This window comes from Coturnix japonica, chromosome 5, assembly GCF_054131305.1.
Source record: "Coturnix japonica strain WE chromosome 5, WE-NBRP24, whole genome shotgun sequence".
In the NCBI taxonomy this organism is placed as follows: domain Eukaryota; kingdom Metazoa; phylum Chordata; class Aves; order Galliformes; family Phasianidae; genus Coturnix; species Coturnix japonica.
The window spans coordinates 29442251-29458654 of record NC_140667.1 but is presented as its reverse complement, the minus strand read 5'-3'; the positions used below and the strand labels follow the sequence as shown (position 1 = coordinate 29458654).

Sequence of the window (16404 nt, the reverse complement as noted above, 5' to 3'; positions counted from 1 at the left end):
ATTTCTGTTTGACATTTGTTACAGACAAGAACATGAGACACACACATTCCAGGACCGAAAGTGTCAAAATGAAGTAAACATTATTCTCAACAGGCATTTTCCCCTGGAGTCAGCTTTGGGCACCTCCCTGGAACCCAGAGTGTTTTGAATCAAATCAAGGCTGAGGCACACAATGGAGAAAGTGCAGCTCTGACCTCCCACATTCTGCTTCAGTGACTCAAGCACCCTTCTCTATAAGTGCAGTCAGTCCTTGCACATCAAGCACTAACACTCAACGAGAACTGTTGAGCTCACAGCCCTTTTAGAAACACAGCAGCACATCAGAAGTCAGAGCTTCCATTATGACTTTTTAGAACTTCCTATGACTTTCTATAACCTTTAGGAAGCCACAAGAGTTGCTCATAGCTCTCTTTCTTCCTGTTTAGTTCTATTAACTTTGTAAGAAAAAAAATTAAGTGACTAATCTTTGTTGGTGCTTAAAATGTTCTGCAGCAGCTTGGAGGAACATACAAACAACACACGTTCAGTTTATCTTTCTTTGGGCCAACTACCCTTTCCCACTGCATAGCTATGAGGCATTATTATGCTTTCTTCCTAATTGATTATGTTAGTATTTCTTCCACTTTTCTTCCTGACAGGGCCTCTTCACATAACATATGAAAACATAAGAGCTTTGAGTCAACTGTCTTGAATGCGCTCTTCCTTTCTGGGATAGCTGCAAGGTGGTGGCCAAGTCCCAGAGACATTCAGGCTAAACTATCAAAACACCAATTTTTTCTTCTCATCAGTGTAATACTAGCAAGACAAAAAAGAAAACATCATACATATTCAATTTGACCTACATGATCAGCCGTATGAATGGACATACTTAAAATAGCAAGGCATCTCTGCAGGGACAGTTTCTCCTTTCCTCCTCATCCCAAAGTAGGCAGCATCTATTACAGCAGCTACATTCTCACAGATAGAACTTCTAAGTCACAGAGTAAAAAAAAAAAACATTCAAAATTAAGCAACAAGGTAGTTCAAAATCTCAGCACTTTAAATCATTGCATAGAATACAGTCTGTATGCAGAGGCTTGTATTAGTGGCAATATAACTAAGGCAGCTGAAATGAACCACTCAGTGATTCCTCTAGACAGATGAAAAAGGAAATAAAATCACATAACTGCTCTAACAAACACATATCTCCTTTTAATTACATGGTTCAAAACTACATTATCAAGGTACGTATATCAAGGTATACATACTCCACTATCAGGAAAATGCTAATGAAGTTCACCATCATACTGTTCTTTCCACCTAAGAATATTAATGATAAAATTCTGTACAGAGAAAAAAAACTGCGAGGTAGAACAAGGACAGAAACCACTTTAAACCATATAAAAGCAATGTCAATATGAACAGTAGGATACAATCTCCCAAACTATTCTTATTTAGTACTCTTAATCCAGATTTTAGAAAAGTAAATGAAAGATTTACAGGAAAGATGTGGAGGAGCCTATTGGAGCAGATCCAGAGGACCATGAAGATGATCAGAGGGCTGGAGCATCTCTCCTATGAAGAAAGGCTGAGAGAATTGGGCTTGTTCAGCTTGGAGAAGAGAAGGCTCCAAGCAGACCACACTGTGGCCTTCCAGTACTTGAAGAAAGCTTATAAAAAGGAGGGAGACCAACTTTTTACATGGTCTGACAGAGAAAGGACAAAGGAAGATGATTTTAAACTAAAAGAGGGGATTTTGACATTAGATGTAAGGAAAAAAAACTTTACGTAGGGAGTGCTGAGGCACTGGAGCAGGCTGCCCAGTGAAGGTGAAGATGCTCCGTCCCCGGAGACGTTCAAAAAGCAGGTTAGACTGTGTTCCAGGCAGCCTGATCTGGAAATATGGTAGGGGAGTTGGAACTAGATGGGCTTTAAAGTCTTTCCAACTCAAGCTTTCCTGAAAAAATACTTTTTCTGCAATGCCACGATATAAACCATAGCTTCTTTTAGAGACAGATGAGAATATTTTACAATAATACTCAGCAACCAGCCAAAAACTGTGAGCAGTTACCTCATCTACACTGGGCTGCTTTCTATGAGCACTATATTTGCAACAGCCTAATCAAAACAACACATTGAAAGTAACTAACTACAGCAATCTTATCCAATTATGTTATTTCCAAGTACTTGCTTATATCACCTACAAGAAGCAAATAATTTGAACATTTTAAAAAGTCCTGATGACAGAGACTCTATTCTCATTACTCCTTAAAGAGAGAAAACACCTCTAAAAGCTATTGTCATCACAGAAAAGTTAAGGCGTGATCAAGTGCCAAGAGGCCAGAAGTCCTCCTTTATCTTTTTCACAGATCTTTATTATTATTTCCAAAAGTCACAGCTGCATTTTGAACATATTTTTCATCTCACTGAATTAGAACAACAGCTTCTACTGTGAGCTAAATCTCTCCCAGGCAAATCTCTGCCCCACAGGCAAACATGGCCTGGCTATTTTATTTCTAACTACTGATTTAAACGGTGGACTATCTTCCCCTTCAAAGAACTAAGAACCCACCAATTATTACATTCACTTTCCCTTGGTATCTCAGAAACAATTTTGCAAGCTATTAGCACACTACTGGCTGCCTGGTGCTTAAATCAGTGGCTTACAGAGGAACAAATCAAGCAACCTCTGCTACAGGTTTCTCTTAATGATCATACAATTAACAATTACTGCAGTGTATGCTCACAGGGGAAAAGTTTCAAAAACTCAAATGAATAAAACCTAAGATTTTGCTCATTAGATGCAGGATTTTCCAGGCTGCAAAGCCACCAGCTATAATTTAGCACTTACAGGTTAGAAGTCAAAACTGAAGGGCATTTGATGGGAGTACGTTATAAGAACGATATCACTGTAACTGGAACATTTGTTATACACTAACCAGGAAACCTGTTAGAAAATCAAGGAGTTGCAGTAAGTGTGGAAGCAGTCATTTTGCCTCCCATTCCCATGGCCAAGCCACAGTGGGAGAAACAAGCCTGTAGGAAGCTCGTCCAGCTGCTGGTTATAGATAAAGACACTTTTGATTTTCTAAGCTTGCCAAACCCATACGTTTCCACCAATGGAAAAATCAACTGCATTTTTTCTTAAATTCAGTGGAACGGATTATAGGGAAGTTGCTGGCAACTGCGCAAACTCATCAAGCAATTTCTGTAAAACTGTCACTTGGACCTGCACAGAAACTGGAAGCTGTATTACTTTCAAACTGACACTAAGTGGGAAAAAAAGCTAAATGTTTTTCTTACAAGAATTTAGCCAAAAATACAAGCGCAAACATAAAATAAAAGTCCCAATCTTGACAGAAGCAACAGGTTTTAATAAAACCTCACAAAATAAGTACATTGCCACAAAGGTTTTAGCTTTTTCAGATAGATTAATTATTCCTACACATAGACTGCACTTGACAAAATCAGGGCTTTTATATATTGTATACATATGGATGCACATATGTGAACGTTTTATGCCATATTCCAAAACAAAATAATATTTGGTATTTCAGAAAGGATAATGAAAATCTCCACAGAAAGATATTTGTTCATACCAAATCTGCCATTCCTGACTAAAGATCTTCTCAGCTGCATTGGAATGACTGTATTCAGAAAGGAGTCAATTCTTATGTGTTAACATCATAGAATCACCACACAGTCCCAGCTCCAAGGAACTGCAAGGGATCATCTTCTCCAAACTCCTGTTCAAAGTCAAAGCCAAAAATCAGGCCAGGCAGGTTGGTGCTCTTCCACTCAGGTGCTGGAAACCTCTAATAGCATTCCTATTTCTTAGCATTTCATCTTGTTGTTTCCCTCCAGCATTTCTAAAAGTTCAAAAGCAGTTATATGAACAGTTTCAACAGAAGTTTGGGAAGAACACACATGAAGAATTCCATAAGTTCAAAGTATCAGTTAACTGAAGATATACATTAACCTCAGACTTCTTGAAGGATATTGCTATTTTGGTAGTCTTCATCAACCAATGAACAAGACAGCCTGCCAATAAACATCAGTATTATAAACTGATATCTACTGAAAAGCCTTGTATTTTCTGAAACCATATCAGTGATGAAACAAGAGCATGACAAATTATCTCAACGGCACGCTCAAAATAACAACCATCTGCAGAAGAAATGAAAAAAATTCATCCTTGATCTTAGCATGCAAAAGGTTAACGTATAAACTTAACAGAGCCTGCTCAAATGAATAACGTTTAGAAAACACCTCAGACAGCAGATAAATCTCATGTTTATTTAACACCCCCTACAAGTACACAGTTTTAGAACAAAGCCAACACAAATCCAGCAACTCCCTGCCAAGATGAAAACCAAAAGTTATAGAAGCTTCAGGATCTCTCATGAGTGGAAACGAAAAATTTGACGAAGTTTCTCAATGGTTCAATTTCCCCTCCCCAAGAAAATAAGACAGCCCTTTGGAAAGATGTCCACCATGCTACAATAACTACAGTTCTCCAAAGCTTGTAACATTTGGAAATAGTTACTTTGGTGTTCAGTGTCTGAATTTAAAAACAAACAAACAAACAAACCAGATCATATCCAGTAAGTTTTTAAAAGTCTGAATGCTTTTAAATGCATCTATTTCATGAAAAGGAAAGCATGTAAGGAGTAAGACATTACTGATTTTTGTATTTTGAAATCCACTGAAAAAAAAAACAATAGTCACCCAAACTGCTACTTTCAATTAGTACAACATTAATAAAGAAAATCTGAAGGATGCCAAATAGAACAGCAGTCTTGAAAGTGTACACCCAAACTGGCAGAACACTTATCAACAGCTTTCTTGTCTTTACTAGTGTCAAACATCTGCCAGGTAAAGTCCAGATATCAGCTCACAGCTGAATCTGACAAGCACAAACAGGACAGGTAGGCTGGAAGCAAGACATAAGACAAGGGATCTGGGAAGCAGGACCTTCCTATCTAGCAGCAATTTTGGCCAGTTTGGCCAACTGCACTGATAAACCACATCCCATGCTTCAATTTCTTTCAACGTCCAAGGTAGTTTTCTAAAGGCAATTCTGTTTTCTGCTTTTGATTAAAGACTCACAGATTCCTGTAAATATTCCTGTTCCAAATAATACACGCATCAACATGAGTGTTCTTAGTTGACTCCACAGTTGTGCTGATGTTTTGTTTTTTTTTTTTAATAAAAATACAAAAAGAAGCCCTTGGTAAAAATATTTACATTGATCTGTAAATCCATCAACAAGATCTTTAGAATACTTGTGACTTGTTCTTTGTTTCCTTTCTCATTAGCTTCTTTAAGACAGTCAGTGAGGCACGTGAAATGCATCACTTTAGAGGTTCAGTGTACAAGTATTAATTTTTGCTGCACAGTGGGAAATTCTTCTATCTTGAATTCAAATTAAAATACTCAACATCTGTTGCTTTTTCAGATGAACTACCCCATAATAACAGCATATTGCAAATGCACAAAAATATTCACACCACGAAAATTAAAGCTGTACAGGGAGATACTCCAGAAATCTGAAACCCTAAAATAGCTCTATATAAGTAATTCAGAAGAAAAGCATCCTACTTTCCTCCCAGTTTCACCATGTCTGTACCACTGTCGGTAGCACAGCCCCTACATTTCTCATCCTTCATTACTATCATGCTGCCATTTTCTACTTGTAGTTTCACGTACATCTGAAAAATATTTGATTTCTACTGCCTTTCCATCAACCAGCCGGCAGACTCACCATCACCATATCTGAAATTAGGTTACATCAGCACATTTACAAAGTGGCAGCAAATATCCTCAAAGGGGAATATTTCCAGAAAGGGGTATCAAAACCAAATGATTTTCAGGACCAGTAAGCAGCCACACAGCTTATCAATGAAAACATAAATTAAATTTAAAATACTAAGCATGAAAAAGATTTGCCAGTTGTATTAAAAAGAAGAAGGAAAAAAAAAAAAATTAAAAAAAATCACTGAAGAAACAAACAGTCCTGAATAACACTTACTAAGAAAAGAATCGAGTCACACCACACAAAACACGTTACTGCAGTGGTGCATCAGAAAGACTGTTCTCAACTCCCAGCTCTTAAACAGTATTTCTGAGACTAAAACTGATTTATTTCTTTAGACTGTTGAAATCAGGGGTGTGTGTGGGGGGAGAGTGTTTTAGCTACCCAATTGATAAACAGACATCAAAGCCCTTTTTTTCCTTTGTCTTCCTACTGATGGGAGAAACATATGGGCTGGTCACTGATGAAGCTCAGTTTTCCTCTTTTCCAGTCTCAGAGACGTCTGCAAACCACACACTGAGTATAGGGATGCAAGACTAATGGACACAAGCAAAAAGGTAATTCAACAAGAGTATATTTCTAAATGTAGAGACTGAAATCCCTGCTTCATAATACAGGCAGGATTGCACTGACACTCGCCCTGTGCAAAACAAGCAGCCACAGACTCGCCCCATTATCAGCTCTCCTTGTGCAAGCCAATGCTAGTCCCAGCCCTAGCACCAGCTCAGCAGAAGTAAGGAAATGAACCACTGGGGTCCCCTCAGGCAGCACACAATATGCTGCCCCTTAACACAGCAAGTTACTACCAAATGTCTGATTTGTGGTATAGCTGCCTTCAAGACAGAGAGGCTCACACTGAATCAACAGGCATTATGATTCAAAGTATAGTCCTATGTCTGCTAACATATCCCAGTGATGCTCCTCCTAATCAAAACACAGTAGAACATCACCCCAGCCCATCTAAAGCTCTGTAAGTAGTACAGCTCACAGTGTAGTTGATCGTGTAACCTCAGAGGAGTATGTCCCCCCAAATGCCATAAGAGAATTTCAGAATTCACGATTAATATGCTTAGGGGTTCTGTCTATATGTCAAAATATTAATACAAAAGATTAACAACCAGTGATTCAATTACATCAGAAACAGTTTTATACCACAAATGGTGATAAGCACTTGGTCTCAAAGCAGTTGCCCAATGTAGGCAACGGAAGCACAAAAATTTATCAAAATCAGCACACTACATCACCACTGTACAGTTTTTGAAAGAAATATGAAACTTACATTCAGTTAATGACATACATACTCATTAGAAAACAGTACTGTTTGCCCTGAGGACCTGAGAATAAATACAAATTAGGGCCAGAGGGAAGTGCCAAAACACAGCATCCCAAAGGGATTGTGTTCATAAATACAATCCATGTTTATTCAGCTACTGCAGTACTACAGTATTTCACCCAGAAAGTGGAAATAAATTCAATTCACTTATGTGCATTTCTGTGCATTCAAGCTGAAGTCTCTCACATCCCACAAGAATACAGTGCCAGGACACGCTTTGTAAGAATTGACCTAATCTATTTCTCTGCTTTGCACAGCAAGGGAACACCTGATGCAGGAGCAATTGAGCTGTAGTACACACCACGCAGGTACACAAACATTGTATATATACAAATAAAAAACAAAACAAACAAACAAACAATTAGCATCATTCTTTCTTTCATTCCTGCTCTGTCTTTATGACAGCATTACATTATTGTGTAAACTGCAAGGAAACCGAAAAGGAAAAAAAGAGACTTGATGGAAACACAAATAAAAGTATTAAAGTCCAACAGCAGGTCACTTATCTGGGAAGTGAAAAAACCTGACTGTGTTGGGTATTTGAAACTTAGCAGAAAGTAAACTGCAATTTCAACTTTTTCCTCTTCTCCACATTCTCCAAATCCCTCACTTCATTACTCATAGCAGATTCAAACCTTCCCATCATGTTCTCTTCGCATCTAAAACAGACTCTGTGTGTCCACCAACTGCCTTTTCACAAATAAGCATCAGTGGTAACAGTTCCACAATCTCACAAACAAGCTGTATCCAATGTAAACTGGCAGATACAGAAATGATTTTGCCAGATATTTTTTAGAACGGCTAAAAATATTGCATTACTTCATTGAGAGCCATTTTTTCTGCCTCAAAAAGAATTTTGCAGTGGCTAACAAAGGATGTAATAAAGCAAGAAAACAAACAGTTATTGATAAGTGCATCAATCTGCTTTGCTGTCTCGCTGAAAATCATTAAACCACTTTTCAGAATACTCCCTCCTTCAGGGTAGCACATCATTTAGATAAGATTTTTCTTCCCTTTCCAATTACTCAACAGAAAGCAAACATTTGTAGAAGTTGTAATCCTTGGCAGACAGCTTAGGCGAATCAGTACAGCAACCTGCAGATCCTTTGGCTTTTATGTTGTTTTGTTGTTTGTTTTTTAAGACTTACATACCAAAATACAGGGGAAAAAAAAAAAAATTTCCTATTCTGTTCACTGCACCTTCTGACTTTTTAACCATATTAACCACATTAATCAGTGTTACCAAGCATTAAATGCATTCTACCATTGTGTGATATATGTGACAGAGTAACTTAAAAGAAAACATATTTTTCAAAGGCATGCCTAGGGGTTGAGGTCATACACATTTTTTGTTCACCACTTTCTTGTATCTGTATTTACCTGTTCCAGTAGTCGTAGTAGGTCATCAGTGATCTCTAAACATTGCTTCCTCATAAACAAGTTACTTCCCTACCTAGCCATCATATCTCTTTTAGTACAAATACAGATTTATAAATATAAACTATTTTTTAAGTGTTTTCAATAGAAAAAGGAGAAAGCTAACTCTTTTTTATTTCAGACTTAGGAAGGAAGAGCCTCAAGAGGGGATTTTTCAGAAAATGAAAAAAAATATCCCTGCAAAGAGTAATCCTCTTCACTGGTTTGCTCTATTGGTGACCTTTAGAGAGATCTACCAAAGCTAAAGAAAAGCTTAATTAGCTGAAAGGGCAGCTGGGAGAACAGGTAGCATAAAGAAAAAAGCTTTCAGTCTTTATTGCACAGGATAAGAATTTTTGAAAGATTGAATGAAATCCTAAAGACTGCTTCATAAATGTTAGATACTGGAACCCATCACTCTGAGTTAGCCAGAGATAGGATTAGCTATGGCAGAAAGACAGCCTGTTCTCAAACCTATGCCTTATGTTACCGGAATAACACTCTGGTTAAAGGGAAAAACATTCATGAAGTGCGCAAGAAAGAAACCTGGTTTTGAAGTAATTTTAGAAGCTGCCTTACTGACTTTATAGCAAACAATAATACATTAGAAGTTCTCTCACCTTAATTCTTTTGCTTTGTGAGTAATTCAAATCACTTTGTTATCCAGCTATAACCTTTAGCTTCTCTAAACCCAACAATGTGAAATAAAGAATCACTGTCCAAGGTTCTAAACAGCCTAATGGCATAAAAACAAGATGTTAAATGTAATTTTACTTTGCCACTGGTTCCTACAGTATAATTCTAAAAAGTAGAGCATCCTGATCCTTCAGGCAACTCCACTGCAAAGAAGCTCTAAGAATTGTTTAGAACTTGCTGAAAATTCATGCACATCCAAATTAGCAAAAAAAGGGAAAGGGCTGAGATATATATTTGTTGGGATTCACGACTGCCGGAATTTATATGGTACATATCACATTTCTACTTGCAACACAGTTTACACTGTTTGCCAGTTCCAGACGTACTTTGCATGCATACAGTACAGAAACTGCAGGAGGACCCTGCATCCAATTTGCAACCAGGAAGCTCCAGACAGTACTCGGCTACACAAACAACTGGTCAGCAACTTCAACTTTGGCTCCACCAGGAGGGAAAACACTACAAGCCCACTGGTATTCACTGTATCAAACAAGGCAGAACTGCTTTTACAAAAAACAGATAAACAAACAAAAACTCTTGACAGTAAGTCATTAATTCATTAATGTATATGTATCCAATTAGCAAAAAATAAAATACTAAGGGTCAAACCAAAAACACTGAAGCTTTTCTTAATGGCAACCATTAGCTTTTTTAATTTTCTCCCCACAAATAAATTTCACTGATCACTCTGGGACAATAATTAACACACTTGCCAGCTGAAGACAGAAGCAGAAGGAAAAGAATTAAGGACCATGGTATCCACTGGAGCTTCTGTTGCATCCATGGGTATGCCACCTATTGCTACGAATTAACAAGAACGTAAGCCAGTACAGCAGGCAAAGCAGATAGAATGACTATGCCTGAATGTAGAAGAAAATAATAATAATAATTTTTAAAAATCAACAAAAAAAAAAAAATCAACTTAGTTACCAACAACAGAGCAGTAACCAAGGAAATGCTGTGGCCCAGAATTATCACCCTGCTCTATGCACATCAAACACCTTGGATATTCCAGGGTTAAGGAGAGATGTGTTATAGACTGCAACTGTGCAGTTTTCCTCTGGGGAAAATGAAGCAAGAATAGAAACAGAACCTTGAGGCAAGGTTCTCACACACTCCAGCAGATTCACTGGTTTTACTGGCAGAGCGTATTATTACATTCACCTGCCAAGGAGCTAAAGGATTACTTTAAAAATAACAAGAGAAATGAAAACCCACATGTTAATACACAGAGGGATGGATTACATGACAGAAAACAATGGAAAAAAAAGAGATCCCCCCATCTGCCTTACTGTAGAATCACAGAGGCCTGAAATCCTTTTGATTATGAAAAGCAGTAAGAAATGTTCCTGTGTACACATTATGAGGTTCTAAACTAGCACTGAATCAATAATTAGTAATTTTTTTGTTCCTTTAACATACAGTGAAACCTGCTGCTGGCTACAAAGGGCCCTGCAGCACCATTAGAATGGCTGCAAACCCATCAGCTGTCTCTGAACTCCCCAATGATTTGTGCAGGAAAGCAGCAGCAGCAGGAAGGTCTGCTCCTCTACAAACTCCATTGCAACAAATGTTACTTAGACAATGTTACTTAGTCCTGAGCTCAGCTGGGGTCCACTCGATGCCCCCGCTGCCCCACCTGGCGGCCACGCTCCGCAGCGCGTCGGAGCCAACGGCTCCTGAAACCCGCAGCCTCGCCCTTAAATGCTATAATATAACGCTTCAGACAAACACGACGCCGAGCTCCCGGGAGAGCTTCCCCGGAGTTCAGACTGTTCTCATTTTGCCTCTCGTCTGAGTAAGGTCCACTCCGTTACGTGTGATAACTGAATTCAAACAATGACGAGATGCAAAGCTGTCTTTCACGTAAAAAAATACAGGGCTCACAAAGCTTCAGGACAATCCGTTTTGAAGTTATCCAGTTATTACCTCAAAGACCTCAGGAAGAGAAGTGGAACAGCAGCTCTTAATAGTGAGGCAGAAAAACAGGCACAGGCATCAGAACAGAGCTGAGAATCACTAAGGTGCACAAACAGATGTCAGCAGTGGAGCTGGTTGCAGCAGGGTGCCACAGGTTAACATACTGAATAGCATGTTGTCAGTGCAAGTATTTTGAGTCAAAATCAAAAGGGAAGTCGGTAAAATAGAAAGAAAGACTAACAATGAATCCCATTAAACCACAGCAATCTGGGATGGTTACTACCATGCACTCCCCGGTGCTGGGAAAAGCAGGTTCCTGCACTGTCCAGCAGCTGCACAGAATAAACTAATTTTGGCTGGATAAAAAGGGTTTCTCTTCTTCCAATGCAGACAGCATGAGGAAAAAAGGAAAGAAAAAAAAAAAAATTAAAAAAAATGGGAATTAAAAAAAAAAAGGGGGGGGGGGGTCTGTGCTAAGCAGTGACACAGCAGCTGAGCAGGCTCTATAACTCTCACTGTATGCTTAAAACCCCAGACAATATTTTTATATACTGATTTCCATATACTTCCTAGATAACGTATTACACGTTATACCTATCCTTTTGGTCATCATTCTAATTCCCAGTGCCCAAATTAGACCTTCTTATGAACATCCCTTTCTTCTTGTCTTGCCTAAAACATCTTGTTTCTGATCTGTTCGCAGCAACCTTCCTGCTTAACAGAGCACTGCTAATTCATGCTCTCCCAAAATATCTTTGCCTGAATGAAAAAAGAACTAGATCCTTCCAACTTCCCTTCTGGGTCATGCAGGAATAGAAATAGAATAGAAATAGAATAGTTCAATTGGAAAGGAACCTACAAAGATCATCTGGTTCCATTGCCTGTGCACCTCAGGGCTAATCAAAAGCTAAAACACATTATTATTAAGGGCATTCTCCAAACGCATCTTGAAAACTGGCAGGCATGGGGCATCAGCCACCTTGCTGGAAAGCCTGTCGTAGCATCTGACCTCCCTCATTGTAAAGACACTTTTCCTGATGCCCGGCCTGAACCTCCCTTTGGGCAGCTGTGCTGCTCCCACACATCTTGTCATTGGACAGCAGGGAGAAGAGTCCAGCTCCTTCCTCTGTGCTTCTGATCCTCAGGAGGCTACAGAGCTAGGAGGCCTTGAAGGATCGCATGTAACAAACACCAATTTGACACTTGAAGAGTAATGAAGTTTCCAAACACTTCTTCACGCAGCTATGGAGAGGCTTCATCTAAATCACGCTCCAAATAAAGTAAACCACACTCCAGGGCAATCAGTCAGTGCTGCTTCATGCCTCATCAACTGGAGAAACTGCTAAGCAGGGAAACTCTTCACACCTCATCAGTAATTAAATACAGCTCACAAACTGATATACGCTGATCTAAATAAGTGGGTTTTTTTTTTCCAGTTGCCTTTGAGAACATTGACATAAAGTATCAAAAGATGTGTTGCACTCAAGATGAGGATATTTATTTCTGTTCCTACATGCCCGGGCTGCGTTACAGTGCTCTTAACAGAAATCAACACATTCAACAATCCCAGCTTTTGTTACTGAGCAGCTGCCTGAGAACAGATTGCTTTTTGCAATTGCTTAGACTGTAAAGGTTTAGCACATACTAATTAAGAGCAAAATCATCTGACGGGTGTTATTTTAGACAATTTAAAAACAAAATCAATAGACGTGATCGTGTCATCTTGAAATTAAGAATGAACGCACAAGGTAAGAAAGAATGCAACCAAATCAACATATTCATCTTTCATCTGTAACCGATACCTACAGTTAGAAAAGGAACATTGAACTAAACCTGCCAACTCCAAGTGGTAGCGCATTGCATGCACACGCGATGAATCATTCTGAACAGGAAAGGAAGTTACAAGAATGTTTTGTACACTGCAAATTTGATGAGCATTAAATTACAGGCCAGAAGAAAGCTTTCTTAAGCAGCCTTCAGAAGGATGCGGTATAGGGCCATCAAAATAAAGCCAACTGTATCATCCACAGTTTGAGTCCTATTTTATTAAACAGACTATATTCTATAGACTATATTCTATATCCGAAGTTTCTGACAGCACATCAAAAAAAGATACGAATCCTAACCACAATAGAGGAGTTGGGATAGAAGGAGATAACATCAGAGCGTTTTCAATGGCATTTTTTTACTTCAAGCATATTCACAATACTAAAAATGAATAACAGCAAATGTGTTCCATTTATTTAACATAAATTAGATAAGTTAAAACAGACGAGCAACAGAAAGTTCCTCGAGCTGACAGATCTTCAAAGAAATGTGCCATTTGGTGAACCAGCTGGTCATCATCAGACTTCAGATTAATACTATTTTTGAAACAAGGATTCTAAACCTTCAGCAGTCAAGCCACTTAAATCAACACGCACACTAGTTCTAAGAAGTGCAAGATTCTGTTTCCTCTTCCCAAGGAATAAAAGCACTTTTCCTCCCATGCTCGAGAGAAGCAGAACATTCTTTGAAGAACAGAGCTGTTCCTTAAAGCTGTTCAAGAAAGATGCTGTCCTAACAGCCGATAGAAATCAACACTTTTAAGGTGCTGACCCACAGGTGAAACTACCAGAAGAGCAGTCTATGATTTATAACCAAGAGTGTCCTGATCTTCTGCCTTATCGCCCAGAGGAAAGTAAGGACTAAGCAACTCAGTCTTGGCAGAATTGGAAAGTAGCACAGTTCAACACCCGTTACTAAGGAATTACAGCACACTCACAGTAACATACAAACATATGGAGTCCAGCCTTCACTGGCCCACAAAAAAATGAGATGCCAGCTTCCTACTGCTGTGCTTTCTTCTCCCTGATGTACAGGTCAAAAAACCAGCCTAGGCAGGACGTGACGCAGCATCCAGCAGCTTCACAAACTGTCCAAGGAACCATTACATTAAAACACTGGAAACATAGACTTTGAAAATGAATATTAGTTTAAAATGAATGCAAATTACTGAAGAATATTACTGCCAAAACATGATGCAGTTTAATGCCAACTTTTTGCTCACTGTAAAAACTTCCACTTGGTGTTTCCAAGTTCTCAAATGAAGCACAGTGTTAGCAGTGCTCTTCTGATGCTTTACTAAGTCCACCCACCCCTAATTTACTTGCATTTTACTACTCAGCAGGCTCAACAAATCCAAATCCAGTTACTTTCATACCATTTGAAGTTAATAAACAGAAAAAACAACCCTCAGACAACTAAAGATTTAGCAAGCAAAAATCGCTTCTGTATCAGGCTTAGCAGCAACAATTTATATACAAACGATACATAGTCTACACTGCTTAAAACAAGTAGAGTCCCCCCTTACACAAACCACTTAGACTGTGCTCAGCTCCCTCTCTCTGAGCCAGTAAAACCTGAGGCCTTGCAGAACAGACTGAAGGCCGAGACCCAGGAATAAAGGAGATAACTTCTTGCCAGATCAGAGCTGAACGCATTTAGAAAACACAGCCTAGCATTCACCAGACTCAAATGAACACACAGGTGGAAAAAAAAGACCAAGCTGAAAGACCTTGTTGTTTCCAAGCAGGACACATTTAGTTTGGCTCAAACACTGGACACCCCCAGGTGCAGGCTGCCAAGTGCTGGCACTGTGGCTAATTGTTAGAAGCACATGGCAAATGCAAGACCTGTGACAGGTGTGCTGAGAGCACACACGGATTAAGACCTGTATCAGTAATATCAATTAAGACAGTATCAATACAGCTGCATCCTAAAAATGAGCGTTAAAACACATTTGTCCTTTTTGTCACTGCATACATATATCTTACAGCTTTTGTAAACCACTGGCAACCATGGCTGTTCTAATGCACACAAAACACTGCCTGGGGCCAATGGAAACCACAACACCATAAAAGAGAATGACTCAAGGATGGGGGCAGCAGCTGCTCTGCGACCCCAGGACAACCCCACCCTGCCAGTACCAACCCATCAGGCTGTGACCGCACCCCTTCTGCCAGTCCTGGGACAGTCATTATTTCTATGTTGCAACAAAACTAAAGGAAGCAAGGCAACCTGAACGGAGTGTTGCCAGAGCAATCAGCCCTGAATTACAAAGTGCTGTTGGTAATGGAAATTGCTTTTGAAGACACAGTGTTGATCTCATACCACGGTGGGCTGCGTAAAACATTTAACATTTCCATAGCAAACTGGAGGTGTGGGTGCGGTACTGGAAGACACGTTTGTGTTAATTTTAACCTGCTAAAAGACGTTATGTTTAGCTCAATCACGGGCCAGCGACTGGGCGTAGTGACAAACGCATGTTCCTGTGACTCGGCCATCTACTGTGCAAGCTGGCTCCACGTTCTCGCAAGTTCCGCGCAGGTGGGGAGGGAACACACTCATTTCGACTTGTTAACAGCTGCCAAAAATACTCAGCAATTCTTCACCCCTACTTGCACTCCTGTACTCTTCAAAGCAGACGTGTATTTCCCACTACCAAACCACTGATGCATTAGGTCAGAAAACCACCACCCCGCAACGCACCAACACCAGCGACAGCCGGCAGCGCCGCCACTCGCCCCGCGCCGGGTCCCGCCGCCACTCGGCCCCGCCTCCCCCCGCTCCGTGCGTAGGGCGGGCTCTCCTCCGCCTCCTCCTTACCCGCCGATGGTGCGTGGATGTTGGCGGCGCTGCCCCGCGGCCCCGAGCTTCTCGCTTTCCCCGGCCCCCGCCTCCTCTGTGTCCGTGTCCGTGAGCGCCGCCTCTCCCGCGGCCTCCGGTTCCTCCCCGGCCGTGGCCGTCCCCGCCGCTACTTTCGGTCGCCGGCTCGGCCGCCTTCTCCGCGCCGCCGGGCCGTCTCCGGCCGTGCCGGCCCCCTTCCCTCCGGGGTTTGCCGCCGCCCCGCTCCGGCTGCATGGCCGGGCCGCGCCCTTACCCCGCGCCGCCGGTGGCCGGGACGGTCCGTGCCGCGCCGGTCCCCGCCTCCTCCCGGAAAGAGGCGGCCGACAGGCCGACAGCGGCAAATGGCGGCGCCGCGCGGCGGCGGCACCGGCTGCTGCTGCCCTGCTCGTCGGTGCGCCCGGCCGGGCCTGCCCCAAAGCAGTGCGGTTTAATGCTAAGGAAACAATGATGTTAAAGCTGCCTGAAGTTCGTTTCTGCTCTGTATGAGGGGCAAAAAAGGAACCAAGCCCTGGTGGATGACTGCTTGCATGCAAACCCGTGCAAAGTCAAGTCTGTCAGGCGTTGCTGCGTGCTTCCA

The 16404-nt window shown here is 40.8% G+C and overlaps 1 protein-coding gene across 3 annotated transcripts in view; it reads right to left on the bottom strand.

The window, feature by feature from the left end:
* AVEN (apoptosis and caspase activation inhibitor) overlaps positions 1-16404 on the bottom strand; it is a 74136-nt gene extending 57732 nt beyond the window's left edge. Inside the window, exon 1 of one of the 3 annotated variants that reach the window (XM_015864788.3) lies at positions 15807-16404. In XM_015864788.3, the coding sequence (XP_015720274.1) occupies positions 15807-16061 (255 nt within the window). In that variant the 5' untranslated portion in view covers positions 16062-16404. Of the gene's footprint in view, positions 1-3578; positions 3606-15806 lie in introns of those variants that run through there. The other 2 variants (XM_085549049.1, XM_085549047.1) reach the window with 2 other exon arrangements.